This window comes from Hypanus sabinus, chromosome 3 (genome assembly GCF_030144855.1).
Source record: "Hypanus sabinus isolate sHypSab1 chromosome 3, sHypSab1.hap1, whole genome shotgun sequence".
Taxonomy (NCBI): domain Eukaryota; kingdom Metazoa; phylum Chordata; class Chondrichthyes; order Myliobatiformes; family Dasyatidae; genus Hypanus; species Hypanus sabinus.
The window spans coordinates 65,119,603-65,146,295 of NC_082708.1; the positions used below are offsets into that span (position 1 = coordinate 65,119,603).

Genomic DNA, 26,693 nt, shown 5'->3' on the forward strand with positions numbered 1-26,693 from the left:
AAAATTTCTTATTTGGCTTTTCAAGTATTTCAGACCCTTACCAAGATGCCACAAAAAAAACTGAGACTAACTGAAAAACTTAATCTACTGATGCCAGTAATTTATTGGTGGATTACTTCACATTGCCTGATGCAGGACAGCAAATGAAGGCAGTCCATTATCTGCACTAGGTGTCTGTGCTGAATTCATTTACTTATAATCAATCAAAAGAATGGGGTAATGTACATAAGAAGAATTCCATTCTATAACTATTAGGGATTAATACACAGTTTTATAGTACTTTTTAGTAGTATTGATACTGTTTTAATTTGTTCTGTATATTAATTGAAATGCATAATTCATTATTCAGTTAAATGGTATATCCCTTAATACCTTTTTAAATATTGCCATGAAAATTCGGCTTGGGTTAGTCTCTTGATTGGGCCAAAATGTACTGCTTCATGGTTAACTGGGACCAGTACATTGATATATACTATTTAAATATGGCATGTGGGGTGCCCAGGGACGGGTAGCACCTCTGGTGAAGACGCCTGTTGTGTCCATTCTGGGGCGGGTCACTGCCCTTTGGGCCCCACCGGACACTCAGCTCTCACCAGTGGCTCTGAGTACCATGCCCAGACCACATTTCGGTAAATCTGATCATTTGGCTGTCCTCCTACCTGCATACTGGCAGAGGCTACCAAACAAAGCTCCAGAGATTAAGACAACAAAGAGGCGGTCATGGGAGGCAGAGGAGCGGCTATGGAATTGCTTTAAGTTGGTGGACTAGGCCTTGTTCAAGGACTCATCTGTGGATCTGAATGAATACACCATGGTTGTCATGGACTTTAATAGAACATTTCTAGATGAGTGTGTTCCCACAACATCATTCAGTCTTCCCCAATCAGAAGTCCTGGATGAACCATGAGATCCAAAATCTGCTGAGGGCCAGACCAGAGGTATTCAAGTCTAGTGACCAAGAAAGTTACAAGAGGTCCAGGTATGATCACTGGAAAGTCATCTCACAGGCAAAGTGGCACTTCCAGAGCAAATTTGAATCAGTGAAGGATGCTCGACAGTTATGGCAGGGCTTGAATACTATCAAGCAACACAGACAACAACAGGGCAAACCTCCAGATGAGCTCAATGCTCACTTTGACTATCAAAACATGGAAGAACCTTCATGAACTCCCACAGCACCCAATGATCCTGTGATTTCAGTATCTAAGGATGACATGTGGGGGGAGGGGGGGTGAACCAATGAAAAGCATCCTGCCCAGGTAGGGTAGCTAGCCGAGGACTGAGGACGTGTCAGCTGGCTGGAGTGTTCACTGAAATCTTTGAGGTACCCACCTGCTTGAAGCAGGCTCGAATTATACTGGTCCCTAAGAACGTGATAATGTGCCTCAATGACTATTGCCCAGTAGCTTTTACATCCACAGTGATGGAGTGTTTTGAGAGGCTGGTGCCTCTCAAAATCTATCAATTCCTGCCTGAGTCAGCAAGAACAAGAAGCTGATTATTGTCTTCAGGAAGAGGAAACTATAGGCCCATGAGGCAGTCCTCATCAGAGGATCAGATGTGGATAGGGTCAGCAACTTTCAATTCCTCTGTCAGAGGATCTGTCCTGGGCCCAGCACAAAGTGCAACTGTGAAGAAAGTACAGCAACACTTCTACTTCCTTAGGAGTTTGTGAACAGTTGACATGACATCTAAAACTTTGACAAACTTCTATAGGTGTGCAGTGGGGAATATATTGACTGCATGTATCACAGCCTTGTATAGAAACACCAATGCCCTTGACTAGAAAATCTTACACAAAGTAGTGGATACAGTCCAGTCCATCACGGCCCTGCCCATCGCATGCCCTCTCCACCATTGAACATACCTACACTGAGCATCATCGCAGGAAAGCAGCATTCATCATCAGGGACCCCCACCACCCAGGACATGTTCTCTTCTCACCGTTGGCAACAGGAAGAAGGTACAGGAGCCTCAGGACTCACACCACCAGGTTCAGAAACAGTCATTACACCTCAGCCATCAGGCTCTTGAACCAAAGGGGATAATTTCACTCCCCCATCACTGAAATGTTCCCACAACCTATGGACTCACTTTATGGTTATTAGATTTATTGAATATGCCCACAAGAAAATAAATCCCAGGGGTGTATATGGTGACACACACGCACTTTGAAAATAAATCTATTTTGTACTTTGAAGTAGCTGTTTGCAGGCGACAACGGCCCCCGTACTAGGCGGGCTATTTGATGGTAGCCAGCGGGCCTTCTACCCGGTGAGATAGGGACATGCCTGCCCCAGCCTCCAGCTGGACTGGGAAAACGAGAACAATTGTGAAATCCAAAGGCCGGGAAGGCAGTTCTTCAACGCTCTGTGGACAGCGAAAGTCACAAAGCACAGAAGGAGTCATGGTCATCTCCTGAAAAGCAAGGAAGATCCCAGTTTGTAGTAAGTACGCGTTTACGGTCTATCGAGATTAAAAGAGTGGAACTACCCTAGTATAACCGCATTTACACTTTGAAAACTCTCCGGCACTGTCTCACACCATTGTTTGGCACGACGGACAACCAACATATATATAACTATAATTAATCAGGTACAATTAAATTACCTGTTTTTCGAGAAGTGTGCCCAACAATTCCCAAATGATTAGTGAACTCACTATCAGTCTACAGTCTCCTTAATTGTTAAAGGCCGTTTGATTCTTCCAGCAATAAAACTAAACTAGACGCCCGCTGGAAGCTATAATTACTTCCCTCACGTTTCCGATCCTCACGCTCCGTCAGTCCAGAAAGGGAGGTCTTCGGGTTCCACCGCCAGGGGTCGCTGTCGGCAGCAGTGGACGAATCGTCCCGGGATGAGACTGTTCGGCCAATCAGGTTGCGCCTTGTTTTGCCCCTGGTTACCGCGTCGTTCGCTCCTCTAAATAAACGGAGCGCTGGAGTGAAGGCCGGCGCCCGCGCATCGGAGTGAGCAGGATGGCAGGCTGATGTTCCCGGCTGGCAAAGTGAAGTTCGGACAGGTTGGTCGGCCGGTGACAGTTGTGTCCCTGACTCAGTTCATTTCAAGTTATGGTGTCACTGGGCTCTGCGGATCGCTGCTTCGGTGCACTTTGTATTTGACCCCTTAACCGCATTCACGAAAGTCGCTTGTTTTAGCATTTTATGCTATTGAAGATGATGGTTCACCCCCAGAGTTACAAACTGATCCAAATCTGTGTGGGTGTCAGGAAGCATGGGGCAAGGGTTGATGAGGTTCTTGGGACGGCAAGGATGTCAGTAGTGAGATCCCACAAGTCGTTGGTACTTGTTACATTTTAATAGCCCTCCCCAAGTTAGATTTAAATGTAGGAGACATAGAACATAGAAATTTATGACACATTACAGGCCCTTCGGCCCACAATATAGACAATAGCTGCAGAAGTAGACCATTAGGCACTTTGAGCCTGCACTGCCATTTTGCGATCATGGCTGATCATCTACTATCAATACCCGGTTTTTGCCTTGTCCCCATATCCCTTGATTCCCCTATCCATGATACCTATCTAGCTCCTTCTTGAAAGCATACAGAGAATTGGCCTCCACTACCTTCCGAGGCAGTGCATTCCATACCCCCACAACTCTCTGGGAGAAGAAGCTTTTCCTTAACTCTGTCCTAAATGACCTACCCCTTATTCTCAAACCATGCCCTCTGGTACTGGGCTCTCCCAGCATCTGGAACATATTTCCTGCCTCTATCTTGTCCAATCCCTTAATAATCTTATATGTTGCAATCTGATCCCCTCTCAATCTCCTTAATTCCAGTGTGTACAAGCCCAGTCTCTCTAACCTCTCTGCATAAGACAGTCCAGACATCCCAGGAATTAACCTTGTGAATCTACACTGCATTTCCTCTACAGCCAGGATGTCCTTCCTTAACCCTGGAGACCAAAACTGTACACAATACTCCAGGTGTGGTCTCACCAGGGCTCTGTACAAATGCAAGAGGATTTCCTTGCTCTTGTACTCAATTCCCTTTGTAATAAAGGCCAACATTCCATTAGCCTTCTTCACTGCCTGCTGCACTTGCTCATTCACCTTCAGTGACTGATGAACAAGGACTCCTAGATCTCTTTGTATTTCTCCCTTACCTAACTCTACACCATCCAGGTAATAATCTGCCTTCCTGTTCTTACTCCCAAAGTGGATAACCTCACACTTATTCACATTAAACGTCATCTGCCAAGTATCTGCCCACTCACCCAGCCTATCCAAGTCACCCTAAATTCTCCTAACATCCTCATCACATGTCACACTGCCACCCAGCTTAGTATCATCAGCAAATATTGTGCCAACCATGTAACCTGCTCTACAGACTGCCCAGAACTTCCCCAGCGTATAGCCTTCTATTTTTCTAAGCTCCATGTACCTATCTAAGAGGCTCTTAAAAGACCCCATTGTATCCACTTCCACCACCAGGGCTGGCAGTGCTTTCTATGCACCCACCACCTATCCCTAACATCCCCTCGGTACCAAGCACTTTAAAATTGTGCCCCCTCATGTCAGCCATTTCAGCCCTGGTAAATACCCTCTGGCTATCCACACAATTGATGCCCCTTATCAGCTTATAGACCTCAATCAGGTCAACTCTCATCCTCCATCGCTCCAACAAGGAAAGGGCACATACTCTCAGCCTATTCTCATAAGATATGCTCTCCAAACATCCTTGTAAATCTCCTCTGCACTCTCTCTATAATATCCACATCCTTCCTGTAGTGAGGCGACCAGAACTGAACACAGTACTCCAAGTGGGGTCTGACCAAGGTCCTATATAGCTATAACATTACCTCGCGGCTCTTGCACTCAAACCCACAGTTGATGAATGCTAACACACCGTACGCCTTCTTTACAATGCTGTCAACCTGCACAGCAGCTTTCAGTGTCCTATTTTTTAAATATATTCTTTATTAAATTTTTAAGAGAATTACATACAATGAATAGAATAATAATAAAAATTAATATTAGCCCTCCCCCCTCCTCTTAACCCTTCCCTCCCCCTTAACATCCCTGTTTAAAAGAAAGAAAGAAGAATTGCCCGGATATCGGAGGATCCCCACATGCACCATGGAGTTCAAAATAACTTTAGTATATATCTTTACTTTTTTTCCCCAAATAACTAATAATTTTATCTTCAAAGGACCTATATATTTAATCCAATCTTTTGTAGATAGGGGTGCCAAATTTTCAAAAGTATATCATATTCATTTCTTAAATTATATGTAATTCTTTCAAGTGGAATGCAGCTATATATTTCATTATTCCAACGGTCCATAGTTAAGTATGAATCTGATTTCCAAGTAACTGCAATAGCTTTTTTGGCTACTGCCAATGTAATTTTTATAAATTTTTTCTGATATTTATTCAATTTAGGTTTCGGTATTATCCCTTCAATATTGCCTAATAAAAATAATGTTGGGCTATGTGGAAGTTGTATTCCAATAATTTGTTCCAGTAAAAGTCTTAGATTTATCCAAAAAGGTTGAATTTTAAAACAAGACCAAGTAGAGTGTAAAAAAGTACCAATTTCTTGATTACATCGGAAACATTGGTCAGAAAAATTTGGGTTTAATCTATTTATTTTTTGTGGTTAATATTTAATTGATGTAAAAAATTATATTGTACTAATCTAAGTCGGACATTTATTGTATTTGTCATACTATCAAGACATAGTCTTGACCAATTTTTTTCATCAATTTTAATATTCAAATCAGTTTCCCATTTTTGTCTTGACTTACGAATTCCTGGTTTAATTGTTTTTGAATCAAATTATACATACAATATGTAATTTTTTAAATTTTACCTTTTTGAATTAAAGTTTCTATTTCATAAAGTTTTGGCATTAACATTGTTTGACCCAGTTGATCTCTTAAATAGGCCTTTAATTGAAAATAACAGAAAAGAGTGTTACTTGATATTTTATATTTATTCTTTAATTGATCAAACGACATCAATGTACCTCCTTCAAAACAGTCACCTATATATCTGATCCCTTTTTGAAACCAGTTATATAAAAATTGATTATCCATTGTAAAAGGAATAAGTCTATTTTGAATTAGGGTTCTCTTTGTTAATAAAGATTTCTTTATCTCATCATCCACATTTACCTTATTCCATAAATCGATCAAATGTTTTAATATAAGAGATTCTTTCTTTTCCTGTATCCATTTGGATTCCCATTTATATATAAAATCTTCTGGTATATTTTCTCCTATCTTATCTAACTCTATTCTAATCCATGCCGGTTTTTCTTCATCAAAAAAAGATGCAATAAATCTAAGTTGATTTGCTTTATAATAATTCTTAAAATTTGGGAGTTGTAACCCTCCTAGGTCAAATTTACATGTAAATTTTTCCAACGATATTCTTGACATCTTACCTTTCCAAAGAAGCTTCCTCACACATTTATTCAACTCTTGAAAAAACTTCTGGGGCAGTTGTATTGGTAATGTTTGGAATAAATATTGTAATCTGGGAAATATATTCATTTTTACAGCATTAACTCTACCTACTAATGTTATTGGTAACATCATCCATTTATCAAGATCTTCTGTATTTTTTCAATAATGGCAAATAATTTAATTTATATAAATTCTTTATATCATTATCGACTCTTATACCTAAATATTTTATACCATTTGTTGGCCATCTAAATTGAGTTACTAATCAACATTGACTATAGTCTCCTTTAGTAAGGGGTAAAATTTCACTTTTATCCCAGTTTACTTTATACCCTGATATTTTCCCATATTCTTCCAATCTGAAAGATAATTTATGCAACGAATGCAATGGGTTTGTTAAATAAATCAGAACATCATCAGCAAATAAATTAATCTTGTACTCCTCCTGGTTAACTCTGAAGCCCACAATATCTGGATCCGTTCTAATTAATTCAGCTAATGGTTCTATCGCCAACACAAATAGGGCAGGTGATAATAGACAGCCTTGTCTAGTTGACCTTGTTAACTGAAATGATGTTGAAATTTGACCATTTGTCACAACTTCAGCTTTGGGACTAGTAGTTAAGGTTTTAATCCATTTTATAAAAGATTTTCCTAACCCATATTTTTCCAATACCTTAATAAAAACAAGAAGTTTTTTTGAAATTGGCCGATGCACATGATAAAATATTAATAGGTGGAGATTTTACCTTTTGTTTAGACCCATTTCTAGACAGGTCAACTAAGGCTATTACAAAATCAAAAGTAATAAAGCTAACTTTATCATTGATGAAAGACTTAAATTTGATTGATATATGGAGAAGAATTAACCCAAGAGAAAGAGATTATTCATTTTATTCAAATAGACATAAAACTTATCCAAGGATTGATTTTTTTCCTATTATCAATGAATATACAGGATAGAGTGAAAAGTGTAGAATATAAAGCGAGAATACTGTCAGATCATTCCCCCTTGATAATGACAATGATAATGATGGATAAGGAGGAATTTACTTACAGATGGAGATTTAATTTAATTTTATTAAAATCTCAAGATTTTTGTGATTTTCTGAAAAAAACAGATCCAATTTTTTTGGATACAAATTCATATTCAGTTGATGATAAATTTATATTATGGGAAGCGATGAAAGCATATTTGAGGGATCAGATAATAAGTTATACTTCTAAAATTAAGAAGGAATATATGGTAGAAATAGATCAATTAGAAAAAGAGATTACAAAATTAGAAAAATAATCCCAAAGATATATATGACAGAAAAAAAATGAAGACAACTTGTTAATAAAAAGCTACAATATTATACACTCCAGACATATCGAACAGAAAAAGTAATTATGAGAACTAAACAGAGATTTTACAAATTAGGTGAAAGATCACACTAGATTCTTGCTTGGCAGTTGAAAACAGAGCAGGTTTCCAAAACAATAAATGCAATTAGAACAAGTGCAAATAAAATTACTTATAAACCTTTAGAAATTAATGAAACTTTAAAAAAATTTTACTCCAAATTATATCAATCAGAATCACAAAATGAGGTTGCTGCGATAGAATTTTTTTTTATCACAAATAGCTCTTCCAAAATTGAATTCGGAAGAACAGAAGGGATTAGATATGCCCTTTACATTAAGAGAGGTTGAAGAAGCTTTAGGATCACTTCAGAGTAATAAATCTCCAGGAGAAGATGGTTTTCTGCCTGAATTTTATAAAAAATTTAAAGATTTATTAATCTCTCCCTTTATGGAGTTAATATAACAAGCGGAAAGGACACATAAACTTCCACAATCTTTTTCGACAGTGATCCTAATAGTATTGCCAAAAAAAGATAGAGATCCTTTAAAACCAACATCATATAGGCCTATTTCTTTGTTGAATATGGATTATAAAATAATAGCAAAAATTTTATCTAATAGATTATCTAAATATTTACCAAAATTAATACATATGGATCAAACAGGTGTTATTAAAAATAGACAATCGGTGGATAATGTAACTCGGTTACTTAGCACAATTCATCTGGCACAAAAGAAGGAGGAAGTGAGTGTGGCAGTTGCTTTGGATGCAGAAAAAGCATTTGATAGATTGGAATGGGACTTTTTATTTAAGGTATTGAGTGTCCTTTTGAAACAGACCCCAAGATCTCTCAGATCCTTCACACTGTGAAGAGTCTTACCATTTATATTGTATTTTGTCTTCAGTTTAGACCTACCAAAATGAACCATTTCACACTTATTTGAGTTGAAGTCCACCAACCACTTCTCAGCCCAGTTCTGCATCCTATTGATATCCCACTGTAACCTCTGATAACCCTGCAGACTATCCAGAGCACCCCAACCTTTGTGTCATCAGCAGACTTACTAACCCACCCTTCTACTCCTTCATCCAGGTCATTTATGAAAATCACAAAGAGGAGGGGTCCTAGAACAGATCCCTGTAGAACACCACTGGTCACTGGCCTCCAGGCAAAATATGAACCATCAACAACCATCATTTCCCTTCTGGGGGCAAGCCAATTCTGAATCCACAAAACAAGGTCTCCTTGGATCCCATACCCCCTTACATTCTGAAGGAGCCTTGCATGGGGAAGCATGATGTTCGATTTCAAGGAAATAGCTGGCAGAAAAGCAGCTTTGGGACTAGTAGTTAAGGTTTTAATCCATTTTATAAAAGATTTTCCTAAGCCATATTTTTCCAAACTAAAACAAAAAAGAATTAGGTTCCATCTTGTTATATCTTCCTTAATTTTTTATATATAGGCTGATAATTGCATTCTGATAATTTTGCCAAATCTTTTGGTATAATGATGCCCAAATATTTGAAAGACTCTGCCATGCCCAGGGATATCTACTTTCAATTTCTCTTGGTGGGCTATAGTTATATGAAAGTAATTGGGTTTTATCTATGTTGATCTTGTATCCTGATAATTGACTATATTGTTCAAAGGATTGCATCAATTTAGGTAAGGAGTATGATGGTTGCCCTAGATCGGGGGTCGGCAACCTGCGGCTCCCGAGCCATTTGTGGCTCTTTCACCTCTGTGCTGCGGCTCCCTGTGGCTTTGGGAAATAATTGGTCAGTATTTAATTAAAATGTATTTTATGTTAGTTTGTTAGCTTTTGAAATGTAATTATGGTGATCTTGTACAACCTAAGTGTAGCGACACATTTCCTGCCACATCCGAAACGGCTCACAATTAGCCAGCATTCCGGCTAAGGGAGATAGCCTACGGGGGTTTGTGAGTACGCGTCTTTTGCAGCATCTGCGTCCATGGGGGCTGGGTTGAGGGAGGCTTAAAAGCAAGGCTGTTTAGTTCGAATAAAGCTATCTTTGACTGCAGTTTACTGACACCGCTACAACGTGTTTTTATCGCTGGCTGTCCAGACGGAAGGTGCTGAAACGCTTTGTCGCGTGTCTGGAAGAAGTGAAAACTTTCCTGGGCAGCAAAGGGCTCACCTTTCCTGAGCTGGAACAGCCAGAGTGGCTGGAAAAGCTACACTTCATGGTAGACATGACAGCGCACCTGAACACGCTGAACACAGCTCTTCAGGGGAAAGGACGTACAGCCCTGCACATGTTGGAGGATGTTTTGGCATTCGAGCGCAAGTTGACAGTGCTTGCCAGAGATTTACAGAAAGGCACTTTGTCTCACTTCCCCAATTTGAGAGAGTTCAAACAAGGTCACGACATGATAATTTCGGAGTATTTACATTCTGCAATCATCGCAATGCAAACATCGTTTGGGAAACGCTTCTGTGAGTTCAGAGAGGAAAAAAACACATTATCCTTCCCGGTCACTCCCTTAAGCATCGATCCTTCCCTACTGAATACGACTGCATTGGCAGGTGTGAGTCAACCTGATCTTGAGATGGAACTGGCCGACATAGCCGACAAAGACATATGGGTGTCCAAGTTTAGACGCTTGACAGCAGACCTTGAAGATGTTGCCCGTCAGAAGGCCGTTCTTGCTCAGAAACACAAATGGAGTGATATTGAAAACCTCACAGATGACAGCTTGCGATCCTGTGTAAAGATGAAGGTGACATCATACAGCCCTGATGTGCAGACGCTGTGCGCTGAGGTCCAGGAGCAGAAATCCCATTAACCAAGTATGATAAATATTTTAATTGCCTATTATTTTACTTATATTCATATTTTTTCATTGTTCAGTGAAATAGTCCTTTCATTTTTCAGGATGACAGCTGGCTGACGTTATTTTTGGTTTGCTGCTGGCGGAAAATTTAAGTTCGGCGTTTTTCATAAATACAAGAAGGACTCAAATAGACATTGAATATTTTACTTAAAAGTAACTTTCAACCCAACGTCTTTTTTTCGGAGTTCAAAATGTTTTTGTTGCATGCAGAAATGTAATTTCGTTTTCTCTGCAGGAGTTCATCAATTTCATAAATGCAACACATTATAGTTTGTTTATACATAGCATAAAGGCAAAAAAAACGTTGTATGCAGTGTTATTTCATTTTAAATGTCAAACGGGTTTTGCGGCTCCCAGTGTTTTCTTTTCTGTGGGAAACGGGTCCAAGTGGCTCTTTCAGTGGTAAAGGTTGCTGACCCCTGCCCTAGATAGACCAAAATGTCATCAGCATAACAAGTCAATTTATGCTCAGTCCCTTTATAGTAATTCCCCTGATGTGTTCATTTTGTCTAATTTATTGAGCTAATGGTTTCAGATATAATGCGAAGAGTAGCGGTGACCATGCACAGCCCTGTCTCGTGCCCCTTTCTAGGGTAAAACTATTTGATAAATATCCATCGATTTTAATCCTAGCAGTAAGGTTGTCATATAGTGCCTGTATAGTTTTAATAATTGTGTCATGGGAACCAAAGCTATGTAAAGCTGTGTAAAGAATATTCCAATTAACCGAATCAAATGCCTTTTCAGCTTCCACGCTTATCACTATTGCTTCAGTTTTATTTTTTTGTATATGATCCACAATATGAAGTGTCCTTCGTATATTGTCTTGTGTTTGGCATTGTTGTATAAACCTGTCTGATCCTTATGTATCAGTATGGGTAGAAACTCTTCTAATCGTTTGGCCACGATGGAGGTTAATAATCTATAAACTACATTAAGAACTGATATTGGTCTAAATGACCCACATTCCATTTTATCCTTGCCTTCTTTCGGTATAGCTGAGATTATCGCTTCCTTCCAGCTGGGTGGGATTTGTGCCTTTTTTAGAGCCCAGTTCAGTGTGGGGAGTAAGACAGGAATTAACTCATTTTTAAATTCTTTGTACCACTCTGCCATATACCCATTTGATCCTGGTGACTTGCTTAATTTAAGCATACTTATTGCAGCTGTTAGTTCAATTTCAGTTATGTCAACAGTCATCATTCTATTTTGTTCTTCGCTTAAAGTGGGTAACTCTAGAGAATTCAGGAAGGTGTCAGTTTGAATTATGCTTCCCCCTGGAACTTTGGAATATAGAGTTTTGTAAAACACTTCAAAACCTTCTTGAATTTCACTTAGCTTTTTTGTAGATCAATTTTGTTCTTGGATTCCTAATTCTATGCATTGTATTTTCTGCTATCTTTTTTGTCAGTTTCCATGCTAGTATTTTCATAGACTTAGATCTACTTTCATGATGTCTCTGTTTCAGAAACATTAAATTTTTCCTGATTTCTTGTGTAGCCAAACTATTAATTTCATTCCTAATTTTTAAAATTTCCTCTAAATGTATCCTGTGTCAAATTCAATTTGTGTTTTTTTTCCTAGTTCCTTCAGCCTATTTTTTAATCCCTCTAATGTTTTATTCCTTAACTTTTTCTTATATGATATCACTATAATTTTCCCTCTTAAAACAGCGTTGAGAGTATCCCATAGAATGGGAGGTGAAACCTCTCCATTATCATTGAATTCTAAGTAAAGACCGATGTCTTTTTTAATTTGTTCCTTAAAGTAGGGATCATTGAGTAGACTTGAATTTAGTTTCCAAGTAGTATTCTTTGGTTGTAGGTCAAAATCAACAGGTAAATATATAAGTGTGTGGTCACTTACATCTATTGTTCCAATTCCGCAGGTGTTTGTTTTGTCTTTGTCTTTTCCAAATGTTATGAGATAGTCTATTCTTGTGTATACAGAATGGGGAGCAGAATAATGAGTATAATCCCTTATGTCGGGGAAAAGGTCCCTCCATATATCAATTGGACAGCCAGCGCCTCTTCCCCAGGGCACCACTGCTCAATACAAGAGGACATGGCTTTAAGGTAAGGGGTGAGAAGTTCAAGGGGGATATTAGAAGAAGGTTTTTTACTCAGAGAGTGGTTGGTGCATGGAATGTACTGCCTGAGTCAGTGGTGGAGGCAGATACACTAGTGAAATTTAAGAGACTACTAGAAAGGTATATGGAGGAATTTAAGGTGGAGGGTTATCTGGGAGGCAGGGTTTAAGGGTCGGCACAACATTGTGGGTTGAAGGGCCTGTACTGTGCTGTATTGTTCTATGTTTTCTGTTCTATGTAGACCAACATCCTCAAAAAGTGTATTAACTTTCTTATGTAAGGATTTTGTTTCACAGGTTTTTCTGTTGGAAGAGTCTAACTTTAGTTGTAATTGTAAACTTAAGTCTCCCCCACATATCAGGAGACTTTCTGTTTCCGTTACCATAATATTAGTAATTTTCTGAAAGAAACTAATATCACTTCTGGGGGTGCGTATATATTCAATAGAGTAACTGAATTTCTGTCAATATTCCTCTTTAACAGAATATATCTGCCCTCCTTATCTCCCATTTCAAATACTTTTTCAAAATTTAGCTTGCTTGAGATAAGAAGAGCAACTCCACTCCTATGTCCTGATTTGTATGTGGAGAGAAACAAATTAGTGAAGCATATTCTCTTTAGTTTTCCATGTTCATTATCACTTAAGTGAGTTTCTTTTAAATATACTATATGGGCTTGTTCTTTTTTTCATTTTGGATAGAATTCTACTACATTTGATTGAATTTAATAGCCCATTGACATTAAAAGAAATGAATTTTACTCTGTCCTTAGCCATGTGTATTTATCTGTCAATATATCATTGAAATTAGCAGAATAAAACTTAATCAATCTACTCCCGAAACAATTAAGAACCAAGAAACGCAAATAATTAAAAAAAGACAACATGGTGTGATTCCAAGGCTGAGGTGTCCAGCAGATGACCCTGGGTTGAGCTAGAGGAAATATCTGGCTGTGGGGGATAGCCCTTCCTACCTGTCAGTTGAGGGCCCCTGTTGCAGTACCCATAAAAGTAAGTGAACAAATCTATATCCATTACACAAAAAAGATTTCCCTTTGTATTCCTTATATATATATATATATATATATATATATATATTCTCATTTAGGTGGGGAAAAAAGAGTGAATGAATGAATAATTGAGTAATAAAAAAAAATCCACATTGTAATAAGTATTTATCGAGATAGTTATATCACTGTCTATTTTTGCTTCCGTTTAGCTTCTCAACACTTTTAAAGTTAGCCAAACCTTATGGCTCTTCTGGAGGAGGTGAGGGCTGTCTTCGGAAAACTCCCAGTCTCTTCCTGATATATTTCTCTCGCCCCCTGCTTTCTCGATTTTCTCACTATTTCCCAAGCAGAGCAGGATAGCTGCTCAGCCAGACTTTCCCTCGGTTTGATCCTGCTGACGGGCAGCCCTCTGGCCTTCATGTCTGTAGTCGCCTCTTCCACTGTCTGATATAGTTGGATCCCATCTTCATAAAACACTCGAAGTTTAGCAGGGTACGGGGTTTGAAATCTAATCTTCCCTTGCTTTAATATTCGCTTTACTTCAGAGTATTCTTTACGTCTCTGCAGGTCCGCCGGGGGGGGGGGGGGGGTAATCTTGATTGAAATATATTAATTTACCATCCCAAGACACCCTCTTCTTACCCCAGGCCCTTTGTAGAATCTCCGCCTTGGTATTGGATAGAAGGAATCTAATTACTATTGAACGTGGCTTATCTTCTCTGTCTCCAGTAGGCCGCAGGGTGAACGCACAATGTGCCCTCTCAATTTCAAGCTCCATAGTCGAAGGAATCTCTAGCGTGTCCCACAACAACTTACGTACAAACTCTGTCATAGACAAACCCTCCGCTCCTTCAGGAACATTGTATATCCTGATATTTTTCCGTCATGATCTTCCCTCCAGGTCAATCAGTTTACTTTATTGTTGATTTAATATTTTTATCATCTTACTTAGTATCTGTTCCACGTTTTGCATTTGACCTTCTCAATTCCTGTTTCTGCCACCGCTATTTTTTGATTGACGTTGGCGAGCTCTAACTTGATATTATTTAGTTGCTGTTTTATATCTTTTTGGAACTCCTGTGTCTCTTCCAGAATTTTGATCACATTTGCCGCTTTGCCTGAACGAGGCCCATCGTCAGCCTCACCTCCACGCGTTTGGGAAGGAGAGCTGCTCACTGCACCTCTCTCGTCCATAGGCTCCGCAGTGATGCTTTTTTAACCTCCATTCTTTTTCCCCATTCTTGCCCCCCCCTTATCAATTCAGTTATTTTCGAAAGATCTTATTAACTTATAAAGATGGAATAACAGGGCAAAATATACATTTTTCCACAGGAGCTATAGATTTAAGCTGCCATTCTGGACGATGATGTCACTGGAACCTATGACTGTAATATTTAAGTATTATTTGAGTAATCTTATATGTGTGTGTGTATATACATAAAATAGGTCGATTAAGCATTCTTGTGCATTTAAATAATTCATTATGAATTGTATGCAGTTCACATATTTATACATATGTTATTACGCTATCACATGATATGGGCATGCCTTGCTTAAGACACAGAGTTAGGTGCCCCTTTTGGACTTTGGTGTCTTCCTTTGAATTAGTTTAATGTTTTGCAATTAAAAAACATTAAAAACATTGGTTTGTTTTTTTTAAATGAATACAATTTGGCTACCAACCTGCTGAAGCAGAGCAAGATATTCAAACTCAGACAAAATAAAGAACAGCTGAATTTTTTAAAAAGCAGAGCAGCATGTGCTTAGATAATCCAGTTAAAAAATGGCAGAAAACTTAATCATTATGAACCCATAAATACTTAAGTACAGGGTGATAATAATCATTTAAAAAAAGCAGAAATGGCTGGCAATATCAGAAAGATGGACGCTTTTGATAATACAACAGATAACTGGATTTTATGTACTGAACAAATTGAACATTGAAATAAATAAAATAGCCAATGAGAAACAAGTTGTAATTTTGCTGATCGTATTGGGTTTAAAGGCATACAGTTTGCTTCAAAGTTTGACCTCTCTAACCAAATCAGCAGAAATGAGTTTTGCTGATATTGTCAAAGTAATGGAGGAACATTTGAAACTGAAGCCATTGTTGATTGCAAAATGCTTTAGGTTTCATAAGCAGAATCAAAAAGAAAGGAAGTCCATTTCAGCTTCCATGGCTGAATTGAAGAGATTGAGCAATGTCAATTCAGTATGGCCTAAAAGACGCATTGAGAGTTTGCTTACTTTGCGGAATCTTATTAGAAAGTATTTAAAAACAGCTCCTCACTGAAGCACAACTCATACTTAGAAGAGCATTGGAAATCACAGACAGATGCAATTGAGTTGCAGTCAGGAGTGAAAGTCAGTGTGAATAAAATTGCAAGGTCTAAATAGAAACTGGCCTAGCTGACCAAATTTTGTTACTGTTGTGGCAGGGGATCAATGCAGATTTAAGAGTGAAACTTGCATAAAATTCAACAAAGTAGGACGCATACTAAGGAGTGTGTTGGGCAGACAAAAATAAGTGGACTACATAGAGAAGAGAAAAAGGTAAAAAGTTGCATTTTCAAAAAGCACTAATCTGCATGCTGTTTGTGAAAAATCTGATAATGAGAGTGACACAGGACTGTATGGCCTTGAGATTTAAAATGTGAAAACTTAACAACAGACAAGCATTGTGGCTTATACCAGAAGTGAACGGCAAATTAATTAAAAAGGAATTGGGCACCGGTTCAGCTGTTTCAATCATTCCACAAAATTAGTATGAATGGTATTTCAAAGGTACTAAGCCAAAGCCAGTAGATATCTAATTAAGAACTTATACTGGAGAAAAGATTTCTCCTGTGGGAATGAGATTCGTGACAGTCAAATACGACAACCAACAAGCCACATTGAGCTTGTATGTGGTACGAATAGCAGGGCCAGAGTTGCAGTGATGTGATTGGCTGAGACAACTACAACTTGATTAGAGATCCATCCACAATTTGCATACCACATCCCCTACAATAAAGTCAACTGAAAGTGAATTATGAAAGGTACTGGATGATGCTTCAACAGTCTCCATGCTGAACACCATCAACCTTTGCCCAACAGAGGTCAAACAGGTGTTGGTGCTAACCTCTGTGCCTCTGTTTGGAAAATATATTGGACTAAGGAAGAATCATGCTGCTCAGAGGAATTGTGAAAATGACAAAAACAGTGGTCCGACTACAACACTTTTTGTAGACAGTGTTTCTGAGAAAGCTTCTGATGTGGTAATCAGGCAGTTACTTACAAAAAATGGCTTTGTTTTAAGCTGGAAGAGAGTTCAAGGAGTTTCAGGAAAGTTGCAAGCATTCATCTTTTGTAAGCTTAAGGAACCAGAATCTACTCTGTGTGCATTAAGGTTATTGCATGAACTTCAATTGGGAGACAGAAAAGCCACTGGTAAAAGTAGATGCAAAGACCAAAGCCCAACTGGATTAATGGAAGGCAAAAAAGAAAGGAGTCAATGGAGATACGAAAACAGAGGATTTTGTCAGATGATGCTGTGGATGAGAAAACCAAGAGGAGAGATCAGATTGTGAAGGGAGCAATAGAAGAATTAATAAGAGAATACTCCAGTGAACTAAATGCAACTTCCGAAGATCAAGATGCACAAACTAGAAGAAGGAGAAGAAAGGTGTCCAGAGTTGTCAGAACCACTTCCTGCAGTCTCAGAGTCAACTCTTACAACCACTAATGAGGAGGCATTAGAGGTTGTTTCACAGCCACAAATCTCACCTGCCAAGTAGGGTGATCTCTCTTGTCAGGAAAGACATTATCCCACAATGATAGGAAATCTTCCACAGTGATTAAATCTTTAGGCCTGAATGGGGTAATTTAAATTTTACAAAGTTGTGGCTGCCTGTGTATTATAGTTGAATTATATAGTATACTCTGAATATAGTTGAGATGCATTCTCTATTGAGTTGGAGTTTATAGCTAGGCAGGGAGGAGTGTTGCGTATTTAATATTTGAGTAATCATGTGTATGTATTTTTGTTCATTTAAATAGTTCATTATGAGCTATATGTATAAATACATGAATTGTATACATTATCATGCTACCATGTGATACAGGTGCACCTCACTTAAAGTAAACCACAAAGTTAGACTCATACTTTGGACTCCAGTGTCTTCCTTTGAATTAGTTTAATGATTTGAAATTACAAAACATAAGAGGCAAAATATTTGGGAAGTTGCATCTTTGCAAGGGAATATAAAATAAATGGAAGGATATAAATGATGGTATTATAAAGGAACTTTGGAGTAGATGTTCAAAGCTAATTTACATGTGAGAAAAAATGTTGTTAAGCTGGTTCAAGAGGCATAGCAAATGTTCTATTTGGTGGGCAAAGACTACAGGAGGACAGACGTCTGAAAAAGTCAAAAGACTTATAACATTTCAACTTTTTTAATATTGTAAACCAGTGAGTTGTTTGTTGTCTCCCCGCTCGCTGAGAAAATTGAGACACCTTTTTCTGCCTTATAAGGGAGAGAGAGAGAACTTGTGGGATGTCGAATGTCAGGTGTAACGCAAAGCCTTTGGGGTAACTGCAAGTCTGTGTCTTTGCTATTGCTTTGCTCAAGTTTGAGTGCTTGGTGATGCTGCTGATGCTTGTTTTTTTTTTGCCGGTGAGGGGAGTGGGGATTGTTGCTCACTGCCACTTCCGCGCAGGAGGGGGGTTTGCTGGAGGGATTTTGGGGATCTTACGCTTATCTGTCGTTCATTCTTTGCGGCACTTCTCTGTTTTTGTGAATGTTTGTGAAGAGAAAGCATTTCAGGATGTATGTTGTATACATTTCTCTGACATTAAATTGGACCTTTTGAAACTTTGATTGAGCTGCTGGTCCATGGATTTTTCTTAAACTGAAGCAGATAAATTGGGTAAATAACCTGTTGCATGTTTTCCACATTTTTATGACTCTGATGCATTACAGCTCCAGCCTTGTTGCTCTTGGAAGAATGCATTTTTGATGACTTTTTTTCCATTGAACTATTAAAAAAGTATGACAAATTAGTTCAAAAATTAAAGCAGTAAGAGCCCTGCTTTTGTTTGTGGGTAGCAGAAGTCTTTGCATGTAGTGTCAAATGCAAACGGTATTTGAAAAAGAGCATTTGAATTCTTCCAGTGTCTTAGCCTGAATTTGTCATCCAGTATTACTAAAAGTAAATAATCTGACTATGGCTTTTATTGTTTTCTGTGGGACTTTGGTATTCATTATGATGTTTTGTTATTCGATTTGCATCAGTAGTGTACTTGTATTATTGGGCCTAAATTTGAGTACAAGTTTGAACTGTCAGATAAATCCAGCTAATAAAGAATCTCATACTAAATCATTTTTTCCAAATTTCTTGAACTAAGTATTGTTGAGAAACTCAGTTAATAAGGGTGTAGATTTAATTCAGAAATTTTGAGTCCAAAACAATGAGATTGATTGCAGCATTTTTCTTTTGGTTAGCAGGGATTTACTACAATTATTGAAACATTGTTCAAGAAGTATTTGTTAAATAAATTAATTTGTTAAATATTTAATTTCATGCAGTAAGATCTCTGATATTGACCGATTAGCTGTACGAGGAAATTCTTCAGCTAGGATATTTAAATCAGTTGACCAAACCTCAATGTTACCCTTGTACCTAGTAATTCTTTTGGTGAATTAAAAAATAATAAGCTGCAAGAATCTTATGTGTATTAAGTGTACTGAAGGTACTACTATTGTTGTGCATTGAGCACCACATTGTTTGCATTTTCAGGAGCATATATTGTTGACACCAATAAGATGTATTAATCGTATCCTATTGGGTTTGGTAATCTGTGCTCTTCCAAAACTACCGTTAAAGGTTTAATGTAATATTATTTTTAGATGCACAATACAATTGTGCTGTCTTTACGACAGTTATTTAGTTTATAATATTTTCGCTTAGTAATTCATTCAATAGTATTTTCTAGTTAGAATTAGAAGTGTTTAAAGTATATTCATTGCATGTAAAATATATCGGCATGCGATGACGTCACATCCGGTTTCGCCGCGTCTTGTGGGAAAACACCGGTTTGAAATTAGCGCGAGGGTGGGGGCTTTCCACGAGGCTCACCTGAGCACAAGCAGTTTTGCAGGCATGAGAAATCACAGTGAGAGCAACGCTGTAAGTTAATAGATAATCGATATATTGAACTAAGATGTTAATAGTGATCCTGTTAGAGGTAACGTCGGTAGATAATGTTTATGCTTTCGTTAGTTAAAGAGTCGCGGATAGTTTGCATGGAAGTGTATTTAAAGTAGTCAATGGAGCAGGTAAACTCTCCCTGTATACTGCACCTTAGTGTAATGTAGTTATAGTCACCTTTGCAAGTATTTACACTTGAAATGTGATATTAAGGAAGGAACAAATACTGTATCAATCTTGTATTGTTTTATCAACAGTTTTCACCATATGTTAATGTGAAGAGTGAACAGTAAATGGTTAATCTTACTGCGATCTGGTTCTTATTAACTGTGGTTTATCCGGACGTTAAATTCGGCGTTTCGTTACACCCGAAGGAGAACGTGACAGTGAAAAAGCGGCATTATCAGGTGTTTCAAGTGCTGCAATGTCAGCTCAATCCAGCATCAAGTCGACGCCGCCCAGCGACAAGGGCAGTAAACCGACATCAAGTAAGCCCACCCAGGCGTTATCAGGTGTTCCAAGTGCTGCAATGTCAGCTCGATCCGGGATCAAGTCGATGGCGCCCAGCGACAAGGGCAGTAGAACGACATCAAGTAAGTCCGCACAGGCAAGAGCCAAGGCAGAAGCCGCCAAGGTGCGACTGCATTACGCCAAACAAGAAGCAGTTTTGAAAATGAAACTGGCCACCAGAGAAGCCGAAATCCAGAAAGAAAGGGCCGCCAGAGAAGCCGAAAGGGTCGCCAGACAAAGAGAAGAGGCTGCCAGAGAAGCCGAAATCCAGAAAGAAAAGGCCGCCAGAGAAGCCGAAACCCAGTTGGAAATGACAAAAATATCGACAGAGTTGCATGTGCTGCAGCTAGAAGGAGAAGGAGAAGCTGCCAGGGTGGAAGCAGAGTACATAGAAGAAGCTGAAGGGTCGCGTGATCTGACCGAAACAAGCTCTGCTTTGGAAAGGACCAGACTGGAACGCACGAGCGACTATGTACAATATCAAGCAGACAGGCAGGCTCGTCTCCCCTCTCCATACCTATTCGATAACTTCCCCAGCTACGAGGAAGAGAATTTACCCTCGCGGCCCCGCGATGAAGTCAAGAATGAAAGAGCTGACAACCGATATACTTTGACACCAAAGTTACAAAGTTCGATGCGAAGAGACGCGGAGGTTGAATCCAGGATGGCAAATTCCATGAGAAACGTGCGTTCTCAGTCATATGGGCGCCAACGCACTTCTCCAGCCCGCATGCCGCTTGCAGCCGATCCCACGCTGCAGTATTTAGCACGACGGGATCTCGTCACTTCGGGACTGTACCAGTTTGACGATAAACCCGAAAATTACCGTGCTTGGCTCTCCACATTCACCAACGTGATTGACGGGGTCCAGCTCAGTGCAACCCAAAGGTTGGACCTTATGGCGAAATGGCTGGGGAAAGAATCACGCGACCAGGTGAGACGCATGCGTTCAGTGTACATCAACAAACCTGAGCTAGCCTTAAGCGAAGCGTGGGAGAGACTTTGGGAGAGATATGGGTCCCCCGACATTATTGAAAGGGCGCTATATCGACGTCTGGAAAACTTTCCTAAGGTGTCAGCCAAAGATCACTTTAAGTTAAGAGAATTCGGAGATTTACTCATGGAGATCCAAGGCGCCAAAGAAGATGGCTATTCAGCTGGTCTAGTATTCCTAGATACTCCATCCGGGATTAGACCAATTGTGGACAAACTTCCATTTGGGCTGCAGGACAAGTGGCTGACTGTTGCCTCAGAGTACAAGGAAGACCACGATGGTCGATTTCCTCCCTTTGAGCTCCTCACTAGGTTTGTGTGCAAGGAGGCGAAGAGGCGAAACGACCCTAGCCTTGTAGGTCCAGGAAGCAGTTCGATTTACACCAAGCCAGGCAGATCCGTTTCGAATGTTTTCAACATTGATAAACCCGTGTCAGTGCTCAAGACCGAAGCCCTTACGACTAACAACGACCCTGGCAAGTATTGTCCATTGCATAACAAACCTCACCCCCTGAAAGCATGCAGAATGTTTAGGGAAAAACCCCTTGAAGAGAGGACGGCTCTTCTCAAGGAGAAAAGAATATGTTTTAGATGCTGTTCCTCAACCTCTCACCTCGCCAGAGAGTGTACGATCGCCGTGAAGTGTCCGGAATGTGGCAGCCCAGATCACGTCGAGGCCATGCATCCCGACCTGTCACCACAAACCGAGAGCGCTCCTTCACCCCCACAACAGGACGGCGGGGAGGGAGAGGCTCACTCTAGGTCAATAGCTGTCAGCACGAACTGTACAGAAGTTTGCGGTCAAGCTCAGTCAAGTCGTTCTTGTTCCAAGATCTGCCTCACTAAGGTGTACCCTAAAGGAGCCAAAGACAAGGCCATCAAAGCCTATGTGATTCTGGACGATCAGAGCAATCGTTCACTAGTCAGTCCAGAGTTCTTTAAATTGTTCAACATTGAGAGTGAGCGGTTCCCATACTACCTCAAAACTTGCTCAGGCAACATGAAAACCCAAGGAAGGAAGGCAGAAGGCATCCAGATCGAGTCCCTGGATGGTAAAGTCGTCATCTGTCTCCCTCCGCTCTTAGAGTGCAATGAAATCATGAATAACCGCGCTGGGATCCCGACACCAAGTGCGGTGCTACACCAGCCGCATCTCCACCACATCGCCAAACACATCCCAGAACTGGATCCGAAAGCGGAAATACTCCTGCTATTAGGAAGAGATGTTATCCAGGTACACAAGGTTAGGCAGCAGATCAATGGACCACTCAACGCCCCCTTCGCGCAACGTCTGGATCTGGGCTGGGTGGTGATAGGAGAGGTGTGTCTCGGTGACGTACACAAACCGATGGTTAACACACTCAAGACCAATGTGCTAGAGAGTGGCCGCCATTCAATCTTTCGACCCTGCCCGAGTGTCCCGTGCATCAAGGAAGCACAACAAGGCGTTAACAAGCGCGAGGCAAGCGACGAGTCGCTGGGCCAGTCAGTCTTCGCTCTAACGAAGTATGACAACAAACTTGCACAATCAGCTCAAGATACCATTTCTTTAAAAACCAAAGACACCAAGGTCTTCAGAGATGAAGCAAATAATGGGGTTGCCCCATTGCCAATCAGAGAACCACGCCAGCGCTCACCAGATAACAAAGAGCAGGCAGTCAAACGGTTCACGTCCTTACGGAAAACCTGGAAAAGGAAACCTGAGATACAGCAACGCACCCGATTGGCCCACGAGGTACTGTGCACCCTAATGGCAGAGGTCACAGCCATTATAAACGCACAATCATTCCTACCTGTGTCTTCTGACCCAGAAAACCCCTTTATACTTTCGCCATCAACGCTCCTTACGCAGAAGGCAGGAGCACCTCCTCCACCAGGAGACTTCTCAGACAAGGATTTGTACACAAAGCAATGGAGACAAGTCCAGGCTCTGGCAAATCAGTTCTGGTCCCGCTGGAGACAAAAATATCTACCTTTGTTGCAACAGAGACAAAAGTGGACAGAACCCCGAAGGAATCTTCAAGTTGGAGACTTAGTCCTGCTCAGGGACAAGCAAGTCGCTCGCAACAGCTGGCCAACGGCCAGAATCACTGCTACATTCCCTAGCGAGGATGGACATGTCAGGAAGATCGAATTGAAGACTACCGACCAAGGCGATGTGAAAATTTACCAAGGGCCAGTTACAGAAGTTATTCTACTTCTACCCAATGACTGATTAAGAGACTAAGTTTTGTACTCTGCTCATTGTGACCTTACGAAGGTCAAGCGGGGAGTGTGCTGTCTTTACGACAGTTATTTAGTTTATAATATTTTCGCTTAGTAATTCATTCAATAGTATTTTCTAGTTAGAATTAGAAGTGTTTAAAGTATATTCATTGCATGTAAAATATATCGGCATGCGATGACGTCACATCCAGTTTCGCCGCGTCTTGTGGGAAAACACCGGTTTGAAATTAGCGCGAGGGTGGGGGCTTTCCACGAGGCTCACCTGAGCACAAGCAGTTTTGCAGGCATGAGAAATCACAGTGAGAGCAACGCTGTAAGTTAATAGATAATCGATATATTGAACTAAGATGTTAATAGTGATCCTGTTAGAGGTAACGTCGGTAGATAATGTTTATGCTTTCGTTAGTTAAAGAGTCGCGGATAGTTTGCATGGAAGTGTATTTAAAGTAGTCAATGGAGCAGGTAAACTCTCCCTGTATACTGCACCTTAGTGTAATGTAGTTATAGTCACCTTTGCAAGTATTTACACTTGAAATGTGATATTAAGGAAGGAACAAATACTGTATCAATCTTGTATTGTTTTATCAACAGTTTTCACCATATGTTAATGTGAAGAGTGAACAGTAAATGGTTAATCTTACTGCGATCTGGTTCTTATTAACTGTGGTTTATCCGGACGTTAAATTCGGCGTTTCGTTACACCCGAAGGAGAACGTGACAACAATTATTCAACAAGAAAGATAAGCAGGCTTATTCGATCGACCCTGAATTATTTCTTAATAATTCATCACTTTTTTTTGCTATAACATTCCAAAGGAGTATTTTGTAAATGATTCTTTTATTCTCCTTCTGCTCCTTCATATTTTGGTCAATCTGACATGCAATCTTTAACTTAATGAGCATATTCAAGACATTGAATGCCAAGTTTGAATAATATGCTCAGCATTCAAAGTTGTGGTGAGAAGAGTAAAAGATACAGTGTTACAGTAGCAACAGAAGGAGATGGAAGTAAGTGTGCTACTATGACTGGATGTTGAAATCCAATGATTGTAGAAGAAAAGTTTTGCATTTGTATGGTGGTGTGAATAAAAGTAGTTAAGAGATGCAATGTACAAGTTTTGTATTAGGTACCCTTTTCATATTTCTGTTTCTTTTTGCATTGCAGTCAGTTTTCTGTTGGGGAAACCGATCATTTCGATAAATATTTCTAGTCACTCGAATGGTTAACAATTACTAATGATTCTGGCCATTGTAGTTGACTGTTCATGCATCAGCCTTTTGAATGACACAAGCTCATGCCACATATGACTTGTCAAAGTTATTCCTCAATCAACATTATTACTTTGAAAATGTTTTGCAGCTCTAATCATCTTGAACTGAAAATGGCAAAGAAAAAAAAGAAAGGCAAAAGAGGAAGTAATGAAGATAAAATGAACTTGGCAGAAGCTTTTCTGGGATTTCGGTATGTATGCATCAAGTTGCTCACAACTCAATTTGAGACAGCCTTTGTTGGACATATACCCTTCATATTTCCGTTTTTGTTCTTACCATGCACTAAATTTGGTTGGTCTATTCTAACATATTCTGTCATGCTGAATATATTGTGTAGATCAGAAAATCTATTTGTCAAATGAAAATGTTAGAAATAGCAATAGCAACTGAACTGTACAAATTAGTTTTCACTTCTAGGTTTTTCACCTTGAGACTTTAGTAGGCTTTAGATGGTTTGGAGTGTGTAAAATGTGTGCAGGATAGCTTTTTTGCAGCAATACACAGAGGTACCAACTAGAGAAAGGGCAGTGTTGGATCTCCTGTTAAGGGAATGAGATAGGTCAGGTGATGGAGGAATGTGTTGGGGAGCACTTAGTGTCCAGTGATCACAATGCCATTAGTTTCAATATAATTACGGAGAAGGATAGGACTGGACCCAGGGTTGAGATTTTTGATTAGAGAAAGGCTAACTTTGAGGAGATGCAAAAGGATTTAGAAGGGATGGATTGGGACAATTTGTTTTATGGGAAGATAGTAATAGAGAAATGGGGGTCATTTAAAGGTGAAATTTTGAAGGTACAGAATCTTTATGTTCCTGTTAGGTAGAAAAGAAAGGTTAAAAGTTTGAGAGAGCCATGGTTTCCAAGCGATATTGGAAACTTGGTTTGGAAAAAGAGAGAGATCTACAATAAATATAGGCAGCATGGGATAAATGAGGTGCTCGAGGAATATGAAGAATGTAAAAAGAATCTTAAGAAATAAATTAGAAAAGCTAAAAGAAGATACAAGGTTGCGTTGGCAAGTAAGGTGAAAATAAATCCAAAGGGTTTCTATAGTTATATTAATAGCAAAAGGATAGCGAGGGATAAAATAGGTCCCTTAGAGAATCAGAGTGGACAGCTATGTGTGGAGCCGAAAGAGATGGGGGTGATTTTGAACAATTTCTTTTCTTCGGTATTCACTAAGGAGAAGGATATTGAATTGAGTAAGGTAAGGGAAACAAGTAGGGAAGTTATGGAAATTATGCTGATTAAAGAGGAGGAAGTACTGGCGCTTTTAAGGAATATAAAAGTGGATAAATCTCTGCGTCCTGACAGGGTATTCCCTAAGACCTTGAGGGAAGTTAGTGTAGAAATAGCAGGGGCTCTGACAGAAATACTTCAAATGTCATTAGAAACGGGGATGGTGCCGGAGGATTGGTGTATTGCTTGTGTTGTTCCATTGTTTTAAAAGGGTTCTAAGAGTAAACCTAGCAATTATAGGCCAGTAAGTTTGACATCAGTGGTGGGTAAATTAATTGAATGTTTTCTTAGAGATGGTATATATAATTATCCGGATAGACAGGGTTCGATTAGGAACAGTCAACGTGGATTTGTGCGTGGAAGGTCATGTTTGACAAATCTTAATTGAATTCTTTGAAGAGGTTACTAGGAAAGTTGATGAGGGTAAAGCAGTGGATGTTGTCTATATGGATTTCAGTAAGGCCTTTGACAAGGTTCCACACAGAAGGTTAGTTAGGAAAGTTCAATCGTCAGGTATTAATA

General features: G+C 39.5%; 3 protein-coding genes across 5 annotated transcripts in view; all 3 read left to right on the forward strand.

Annotated features, from left to right (window-relative positions):
* The first annotated feature begins 2,875 nt into the window (after nucleotides 1-2,875).
* The window catches only part of ccdc83 (coiled-coil domain containing 83), a 113,089-nt gene continuing 89,271 nt past the window's right edge, over nucleotides 2,876-26,693 (forward strand). Inside the window, exons 1-2 of one of the 2 annotated variants that reach the window (XM_059964541.1) lie at nucleotides 2,876-3,021; nucleotides 25,019-25,120. In XM_059964541.1, coding sequence (XP_059820524.1) covers nucleotides 25,041-25,120 — 80 coding nt within the window. In that variant the 5' untranslated portion in view covers nucleotides 2,876-3,021; nucleotides 25,019-25,040. The remainder of the gene's footprint in view (nucleotides 3,022-25,018; nucleotides 25,121-26,693) is intronic. The other variant, XM_059964540.1, reaches the window with a different exon arrangement.
* On the forward strand, nucleotides 9,830-10,962 carry LOC132390768 (general transcription factor II-I repeat domain-containing protein 2-like). Its single transcript, XM_059963319.1, has 2 exons — nucleotides 9,830-10,596; nucleotides 10,682-10,962. The coding sequence occupies exon 1, from the start codon at nucleotides 9,990-9,992 to the stop codon at nucleotides 10,590-10,592; it is 603 nt and encodes a 200-aa protein (XP_059819302.1). The 5' UTR covers nucleotides 9,830-9,989; the 3' UTR covers nucleotides 10,593-10,596; nucleotides 10,682-10,962.
* On the forward strand, nucleotides 19,773-23,890 carry LOC132391399 (uncharacterized). 2 transcript variants are annotated; one of them, XM_059964529.1, is made up of 3 exons: nucleotides 19,774-19,908; nucleotides 20,187-20,665; nucleotides 20,720-23,865. In XM_059964529.1, exons 2-3 carry the CDS (start codon nucleotides 20,354-20,356, stop codon nucleotides 23,645-23,647), a joined length of 3,240 nt encoding a protein of 1,079 aa, XP_059820512.1. In that variant the 5' UTR covers nucleotides 19,774-19,908; nucleotides 20,187-20,353; the 3' UTR covers nucleotides 23,648-23,865. The 2 variants fall into 2 exon arrangements, with proteins under 2 accessions (XP_059820511.1, XP_059820512.1); XM_059964528.1 differs by having other exon boundaries at nucleotides 19,773-19,908; nucleotides 20,187-23,890.

What these genes read in the sequence shown, in the direction of transcription:
- LOC132390768 (XM_059963319.1), top strand. Translation starts at nt 9,990, where the DNA reads ATGGTAGACATGACAGCGCACCTGAACACGCTGAACACAGCTCTTCAG.
- LOC132391399 (XM_059964528.1), top strand. Translation starts at nt 20,354, where the DNA reads ATGTCAGCTCAATCCAGCATCAAGTCGACGCCGCCCAGCGACAAGGGC.